Source organism: Myotis lucifugus, unplaced genomic scaffold (genome assembly GCF_000147115.1).
Source record: "Myotis lucifugus unplaced genomic scaffold, Myoluc2.0 scaffold_4750, whole genome shotgun sequence".
Lineage (NCBI taxonomy): Eukaryota > Metazoa > Chordata > Mammalia > Chiroptera > Vespertilionidae > Myotis > Myotis lucifugus.
Genome location: NW_005875798.1, coordinates 2,624 through 11,234, shown reverse-complemented (window position 1 = coordinate 11,234; position 8,611 = coordinate 2,624). Strand labels below are relative to the sequence as shown.

The window sequence follows — 8,611 nt, the reverse complement described above, 5'->3', positions numbered from 1 at the left end:
CCTGGTCTGGGTGCATGTGGGAGGCAACCAATCAATGTATCTCTCTTACATTGATGTTTCTCTCTTTCTCTCTCTCCCCCTCTCCTCTCCCTTCCCCTTCCCCGGCTTCTACTCTTTCTAAAAATCAATGGAAAAAATATCCTTGGGTGAGGATTAAAAAAAACGAAAACAAAAAACCACCACATTCGTGATATATTCAGTGGAAAAAACCCCACAAAGCATAGTAAAAACAGTACTACAATAGATTCCTTAGTTTTTTATACATATACACATAGGAGAAAGTCTTGAAAGACATACCAAAAATATTAACCAAGAGGCTTTCTTGTCGTTGGGATTGATACATTCTCTCTCTGCTTCAGTTTTTAGTATTTTCTATGCTGAACATTTATAATATCTACAGACAGAGAAATCCCAAATATTATGAATACAGGGTTCAGGAAGATCATCAAGTGTGTGTTCCAACCCACTTTATAGATAAACAAAAGAATTTCAATAAGTTGGTTCAAGCTCATGATTTTGGACCTAAATGCAAACATGAACAAAGGAATGAATTATTCTTTTTGACCCACATAACGAGTCAGGAATAAAATTTATTGCACCATCAAATCTAATAATTCGCTCTATTCCTTTGCTCTTGAGCTTCAGTCTGCTAAATAAGTGGCAAACTCTTCCTCCACAGGTTTAGCTTTTCGAAGGCTCAGTGCAGTTGTGATGGTGGTGGCTTTGGCACCACGGAAATGTTTGGCAATGCTTAGCAGCAGCATCCTGCTCAGGTGGCATCCTCTGACTCACTAATTACTCTTCTGTGACTTCAAAGAAAAAAAAGCTACGGGCACAGAGATGTTCACAGTAGAGTTATTAATGAAAAAACTGGGTAGATCAGGTACCCAGCAATAAGAGAACAATGGAAACAAGTTGACTGAACTTTATGATGACAATGAACTCCGCTATGGGGCTACGGTGTGGGATGCTGTTTTTCTGTTCCTAGGGCAGAATGCAGCTGCTTTTGGTCAGGGGCAAAGTGTCACTCGGGGTCGTGCACGGCACCTGGTAAGCGTGGTCGGTGTGCACGAGGTAGAGGGTGGTAGGGGCCGAGCGGCTCAAGGGCGTCATCAGTTTAGTCTCGGTTTTGGCACCAGGGCTTTCTGTTCTGCTTGAATCCGGGATGGGGAAGGTGGGAGGTGAAGCCAGGGACTGGGAGGGCGAAGCCGGGGCCAGGCTGCCCAGTCCGTCTGCCACCGCGTCCGTGTTGAGCTTGATCTCCGTGTAGTAGAAGTCCTCCTCACCATCGCTGTAATCAGAGTCCCCAGCACGCCTAATGCAAAGGACAGCAAAACAGTCAGACCACGCCATCTCGCACGGCTGTGCCCTCTGTCTGGAATGCTTAACCTCTACTGCCTCCTTACAACATTCTCTAGGGCTTTGGTGTCCACAACCAACATGAAATGCCCCCTGTCCTATCGTCACGCTCATGGTCTAAGGCGAAGGCGGTCCTCTCCCCAGTACCAGAGAGCAAGAGCTCCTGTGAACCCTGCGGTCTTGGGGGTGCTGGCAGGCTGCGAACCCCAGTCCCAGGGCCTCTGTAGAGCAGAGCACAAAGGGAGCCCGGGGAGCAATGAACTTTGCCACCGTGACAGCATCCGGAGCTCAAAGGGCACGGCTGGCGCCGCCTACTCTGCAGACTCTGTTGGGCGGATGGGCACAGCTCTGCGCGGTGCTGGACAGGGTTCGATTCCCTGGGCAGATGGGCTTGACAACAGACCCCCTACATCCTGAGCGTGGCTACGGGAGGTTCTCGCTGGACCTTTAAAGAAGCAGAGCTATTTCCGTCAAGGTCGTCCTGACATGAGGTCAGGGAGACACGCCTGACTTCCCCCTTGGAGTCCTCAGGCGGCTGCCCAGAGGGTGCAGGGCGACCCTGGGCCACACCCACTGGGTGACCTGCATGCTGTGCTCTGGGAGGGATGGGCTATGTCCGCAGACATCAGCCCCATGAAAGGGGAGGAGGTCCCTTCTCTGCCCCACCCACGCAGGTCAGCGAAATCACGCCAGAACCTGGTTATTTCCTTTCTATTCCACTGCGATGGATGCTGCACGTCCTACATTGATTCCTTGCAGGGCAGAGAGACTGCAGTGTCCATTTCTCATCCTGGGGGGAGGACTGCTCTGTGCCCAAGCATCTGGGGCTCGGCATGTATCTGGGTTTGCCGTCTGCACCCCAGTCAGGACTGCAGCTTCTCAAGGGCGCCTTTCAGTCCCAGATCCCTGGACAAGAGGGACCCAGAGCCCACAGGCCAAGACTGGGAACCACCGCTGCCCCGGGAGGGCCTCACCAACGGGCTTCTTTCCTGAGAAAGGTTCTCATAAAACACAAGGAAAGCGACAGAGGCAGGGCGCCAGAGGTCACGGCCATCGCAACAGCAGCTCTGATGGGCACAGTGGTGCCTTAACCCTTTTCAGGCTCTAAGTCACGAATACTCTCCATCAGGGGGGGAAAAGCACATCTACATCTGCCCTGCTGCTGTACTTTTACAAATGGCTCTCCCCACGTTTTACTTTTGACCTTCACATGTGACCCCTGCAGGGCTGACTGTATTGTTAACCTCATCTTCAGAGGAAACCGGGGCGCAGAGCAGTCCCTGACACCCCTCAGTGCAGTACGACTTGCGGTCAAGGCCTCTGTTATCTGTCCCCCACCCCCGGCCACCCCTGTGCCCAGGCCCTTCCTGACTCCGCCTGAGCACTTGTGAGGCACAGGTGCTGGCTGGGGCCCGAGGGCGGGCCGCCCACAGCACGGAGCCCTCGCCCAGCGGGAGGGAGGTGCCTCACCCGAGGTGGACGCCGCGGATGTGCTTCTGGATCCCGGCCGCGGTGCTCAGCACCTTCCCGCAGTTCTTCCAGAGGCACTTGAACATCACCTTCATGGAGTTCTGGAGAGGAGAGAGGACGGAGAGTGAAGTGAAAACGAACCTACCAATGCTGCCGGCCCAACACCCGTCTTCCTTCCTCTTTACCCGAAGCTCATCACGACCTCACAGCAGAGTGGACAGATGGACGCGCGGAGGCTCTCTGCCTGTTTCACACGAGGAAGCTGTGCTGTGCAAATCTACCTCCACCTGCTGCGCCCGAGGTTGACCTCGTGTGTCAGTGGCCCTGCCCGTGGTCTCAGGCTGCGTCTGGCCCCGGGAGACAGGAGGCTCTGGACTCCCCGGTCCCTTCCCGCCTGGCCAAGCTGGGCGGGCTGCCTTCCTCCTCCGAAAACCGTGGGTGTTTCCAGAGTTGTGGTAACTTTATGGATTCTGGAAACTCCTTTCTTTACTTGTCCCTTCAGACTTAGGGGTGGTGAGGGCCTTGCCCTATAGTTAGCTCTTGGGATCCTGGGGTACCACCCCACCCCACCCCACCCCAATCCTACACCTTTGCAAAGAGTCTCTTTAAACTCTTTCTACATTTTTTTAAAAATATATTTTATTGATTTTTCCACAGAGAGGAAGGGAGAGGGATAGAGAGTTAGAAACATCGATGAGAGAGAAACATCGATCAGCTGCCTCCTGCACACCCCCCACTGGGGATGTGCCCGCAACCAAGGCACATGCCCTTGACTGGAATCGAACCCGGGACCCTTGAGTCCGCAGGCCGACGCTCTATCCACTGAGCCAAACCGGTTCTGGCCTCTTTCTAAATTTTTAAACAAATTTATTGATTTGAGAGACAGGAAAGGAGAGAGAGAGGGAGAGAGAGTCCCTGTTCTACCCGTCCACACATTAACTGCTTGATTCTTGTATGTGCCCCAGACCAGCAATCGAATCCACCACCTTGGTGTGTAGGGACAACACTCCCACCAACTGAGCACTTGGCCAGGGCCGTCCAGCTCTTTAACTACCCGCTGGGTACATCACCCGCTTCCTGCCTGGACCTGGAGGATGCAGGGAAAGCAGGTTATGAAAGAATGTGAACGACACGATCTTTCTGGGGGAGGTATGTGATGCAAACACACATGCATTCCTGCGTGGTGAAGCGCGGGGGAGGGGCAGCGTATTCAGACATTAGTTTCCAAATATAAAAATCACCCTGTTTTTAAAGTTAAAAAGGTATTTCTTTATAGGTGGAGGTCCCCCTATAATACTTGCAGGACTAATCTGGAGAATAAGAGCACATTAGCGGATGAGCTCAACTTTAATGGAAGCAGCAGTCTCTGTTCATAGGTGGAGGTGGCCCGCGTCAACCAGGAGGCCCCTTGCATGCTGGTGGGTGCTTGCCAATGTCCTGACTACACCCGCGAAACAATCCTCCCGTGCACACAGAGCCACTCTTTAAAAAAAAAATTTTAAAAATATTTTTAATTGATTTCAGAGAGGGAGAGAGAGATAGAAACATCAATGATAAGAGAATCATCGATCAGCTGCCTCCTGCACCCCCCCCCCCACCGGGGATCGAGCCCACAACCCGGGCATGTGCCCTTGACCGGTATTGAACTCAGGACCCTTCAGTCCGCAGGCTGACACACTGTCCACTGAGTCAAACCGGCCAGGGCCAGAGAGCCACTCTTACGCGGCAGGAAAGCGAGCCCTGCATGAGGAGACCGGAGACAATGTTTGTTCAACACGGCCCAGCCCGCCCCACGGGCCCCAGCTCTGCCAGGGCAGCCAAACCAAGCCCAGCTGCAGGCACAAGCGCAGCCTCCGATCGGACGGTGACCACCTGCGCTCGAACCTGGCTTCTCCTGGCAGCTGCACCGTTGTTCTCCTGACACTGCCCTGGGGGCTAGGCGGCCGGGCTGCCTCGCTCTCTCCCCTGAGGCCTCCGCCTGCTGTGAACTGTCGCCCACACGGGATGCCTGGAGTGGCGTCCGCTTTCCCGACAGACCAGGCTGACACACAGGACTGACAAAGGCCAAGGTCCCCTCAGTTCCCAGCAGGTGGGCCCAGCTGCATCCTGACGGTCCACACTCATCTCCCGGCCAGTCCGCCCGGAGCTGCCGGGGTTACCCGCCCCGGGGCGCCTGATAGGACCCTGAGGTGTGTGCACACGGCGATGAGGGTGTGCATGTGTGCGTGTGAGTGTGCATGTGAACATGTGTGCTGGGGATGGAGGCTCAGACAGGAGGACCAGGGCCTCGGAGGAAGGAGCACAGGTGAGCTCCCGGCACCGTCCTCAGCGCCACGGGTGGGAGGCCCCTCACTGTGCGGCAGAGGCTCAGTGACCTCCCCCTTTGTCCTCCCGGCTCTGGCTGGAGGGCGGTCATCACGTGACACCCACCGGGAGGGACGGAGCTGCTTTCCTGGCAGCTGCCTGGTCCTGGCCGATGGGCCCGCTCCTGGGGCAGCGGGTTTCCTGCCCACGCGCTGTGCTCAGCGGGCGTGAGGAACGCAGTCAGCCGACGGGTGCTCGCTCCTGCGCGGGCCTCGCCGACTTGCCCACTTTAGAGCGAGTCACCCTTTCCGGGTGTGGAAGGCAGACGTGGTCCGTTCACTGATTACTCCTGCGCAGCCGGCAGTTAACTTGGCGCTCTCCCCTCTGACTGAGGATCTGCCAAGTGCACAGGTAGAGTGGCCCCGGCCAAGACACCTGCGAGGGAGGAGGAAGGAAGGGCCCGGCTCAGCTTCATCGTCAGATCCAGGCGGCGCCGCCCCTTTGTGAGGGGGCCCTGACGTGTCCATTACCATGTGTCTGCCACGGGGGCGGGGCTCAGGGCACAGTGACCTTTCTATGCTTAGTCACTCTGAATCTTCATGATGTCCCGGCCGAGGGTTGGTAACTGCTGTTAGTTTGTGTTGCAGATGAAGAAGCCGATGGTCAGAGAAGGGAAATGATTTTCTGAAGTTTGCAGGGTAGCAAAGTTGAGCTGAGCACGGGGCTCCTGCGACTTCTGATGAGGGCCCCTCCCTGTCCCACGGATCATGTTCTCTCCCCAAGCGTTTTGCCCACGAGCCACAGTGGCTCCCTATGCACAGCACATACACGAGCGAACAAGCGAGACAGGAGCGCCGAGAAACGATGCCCTGATCGCGTACGAAGCACTGGATTCTCTCAGCTCAAGAACGGAGTGCTGTTTATTCTCAGCCCATTAAGCTGCTGTCAGCAGGGCACTGAGCACCGATCCCTGCGCGGAGTCCCGGCCCCCACGCCGGCCACCTCTGAAGACAGCCGGGGCCACGCACTCAGATGACCCCAGAGAAAGCCTGACCACCAGGATGGCCCTTCAGTCCCCATCGCTGCCTGGTAGCTCGCTGACCGGTCAGGCGAACACGGACGCCGCGCTAGCCCAGCCCCTGCCCGGTGGCTGGTGGGAGCAGCATCAGCATCTTCACGCCCCGCCTCCGGAGGCAGGCGCTCCTTTCTCCCTGGCTCTCTGGGTAGGGAGCCCGCAGCCTCCACAGCGGCACACGCAGGGGACGGAGCGGAGACGGAGGGATCGATGCTGGGGTCGATGCCGGCTGCGTGTTTTCCTCTTGGAAATAAATTGGGGGGAAGAGGTTGCATGGCAGTCCTCAGGGTTTTGCTTTGGGTTTTTGTTTGTGAATAGTGATTCCCAATGAAGCTACTGAGAACCACTTACAGGACCAATATATAAAGTAGCAGCCTCACACGGACATGGCCATCAAAAAATAACGTGAGCCCTGACCCGTGTGGCTCAGTAGATAGAGTGTTGACCTGCAGACTGAAGAGTCCCAGGCTCGATTCAGGTCAAGGGCATGTACCTTGGTTGCGGGCACATCCCCAGTAGGGTGTGTAGGAGGCGGGTGATCGATGTTTCTCTCTCATCGATGTTTCTAACTCTCTATCCCTCTCCCTTCCTCTCTGTAAAAAATCAATCAAATCTATTTTAAAAAAATAACGTGAAAAGGTATTCGAGATGTAGCAGCAGATCGCTTCATCCTACAAAGTGAAATCCTTTTGGAAAATTGTGAGTGGTCATGATAGTGTAAATACACACAAAGAGGATGGAAAGAATATGAGCTTTAGGTTCGGGCAGACCTGGGTTTGAGTGGCAGGCCTGGCCCTTCAATCCTCAGGACAGGGCAAGCTCAACGTTTAATCTCCCTGATCCTCAATTGCCTCATACCAAGTTGGGAGAATGATACCTACCGGCCCTGGCTGGTTGCTCAGTGGTTAACGTGTCGGCCCTCGCACCGAAGGGTCTTGGGTTCAATTCCCAGTCAAGGGCACGTACCTTGGTTGCAGGTTCCACAGCCGTGGCAGGGGCACATGCGGGAGGCAACCAACTGATGCGTCTTTCTCATATCAATGTTTCTCTCTTTCTCTCTCCTTCCATTCCACTCTCTCTAGAAATCAATGGAAAAAATATTCTCTGGTGAGAATAAAAAAAAAAATAAGGTACTTACCAGACAGGACAGCTGTGAAGATTAAATAAATGTGTAATCAATGCATTAAATCAATTTATTAGAGCTCTTTTTCAGGTTTAGTTTAGTAAACCAGTTTTTGGTCTGTAAGTACATACATGCGTTTATGTGTCAGCTTTCTTCTTTTTTTTTTTTTTTATCCTCACCCGAGGACATGCTTAGAGAGAGAAACATTGATGTGAGAGAGAAACAGCTATCGGTTGGCTTCCGGAATGCTCCCCTATCGGGGATCAAGCCCCTGCCCCAGGCATGTGCCCTGAGTGGGAACGGAACCAGCAACCCCTCAGTGCATGGGAGGAGCTCAGCCAACCTGGCCTGGCTGGGGCAGCTTTCCTGCATGTTTCACAGCCCGTTTTATGAAAATAAGACACAAAAATTCTCCCAATATGTTTTTGAAGCAGAAAATAGAAAAGGGAGTTTGTTTTTATTTTACAGGTGAAAAAATGTAGTCCCAGGAAGAGTGAGTGAGGCACCAACCCACGCCTGACATGCACTTTTGTAGCTTTCAGACCCTGGTCAACGCTGGGCACCTCTGTCCACATGGCACCAGGCGGCAGAGGGTGGGTGCCCACACTGGGTGGTTCTGCCCTGGTCAGGCCCTGGGTGTATCCTGGGCCCTCAAAAAAGGAGCGGGAGGAGAGGCTGACCTTTCTCTTCCTGGGGATGGGCTCGTCGAAGAGCAGGTTGCCGGCCTCGGCCTCGTCGATGCCGTCGTCGGGCGCGGGGCTGCGGAAGGGCTTGGCGCAGTCGGCGGACAGTGGCGGCGACGGTGTGGACGGGTTGGACTGGTCGCTGGGGGCGCTCCAGCTCCAGTAGCCGCTGCTGCAGCTGCTGGACGGGGCACCGCTCTCCTTCCAGGATCCGCTCATGCCCTCTGCGAGCCAGACAACCAGCGTCAGTGCGGCAGGGTGCAGGGGCCGGGGTCACGGACGCGGGGGCGGGGGGGCTGGACCCTACTAAGCACCTGCAGCCCCCCGCCCCCCAGAAATGTGCAACAGCTGGGGATGCACTACGCATACCTTGGGAAGAGAGGTGCATTACCCTTTATAAACACTGAGCTATTTTATCACATGACAGGCTTTCCTAACAGCTCTCTGATGTGGGTGGTTTTGGGATGACAGTGGAGGGGGTATGAAAACAAGAAAGAAAAAGATGCCTTGTTCACTAAGTTTGGGGAGCTCTGAGTTTACTGGTGTTTCTAAGAGGGAAATCATTTGCAATATTGTCCCCCTCCCCCAACCCATGTT

General features: G+C 54.7%; 1 protein-coding gene across 1 annotated transcript; it reads right to left on the bottom strand.

Annotated features, from left to right (window-relative positions):
• Positions 1-968: 968 nt before the first annotated feature.
• On the bottom strand, positions 969-8,233 carry LOC102439752 (zinc finger protein 704-like). The gene is made up of 3 exons (XM_006108972.3): positions 8,012-8,233; positions 2,830-2,930; positions 969-1,315 (listed from the first exon to the last, which is right to left on the bottom strand). The coding sequence occupies exons 1-3, from the start codon at positions 8,231-8,233 to the stop codon at positions 985-987; spliced, it is 654 nt and encodes a 217-aa protein (XP_006109034.1). The 3' UTR covers positions 969-984.
• Positions 8,234-8,611: the final 378 nt, after the last annotated feature.

Excerpts from the sequence above, each read along its gene's own strand:
- LOC102439752 (XM_006108972.3), bottom strand. The coding sequence starts at position 8,233 with ATGAGCGGATCCTGGAAGGAGAGCGGTGCCCCGTCCAGCAGCTGCAGC. Across the intron at positions 2,931-8,011 it reads CCATCCCCAGGAAGAGAAAG|AACTCCATGAAGGTGATGTT; the intron begins GTCAGCCTCTCC and ends TCTCCTCTCCAG. Across the intron at positions 1,316-2,829 it reads ATCCGCGGCGTCCACCTCGG|GCGTGCTGGGGACTCTGATT; the intron begins GTGAGGCACCTC and ends CCTTTGCATTAG.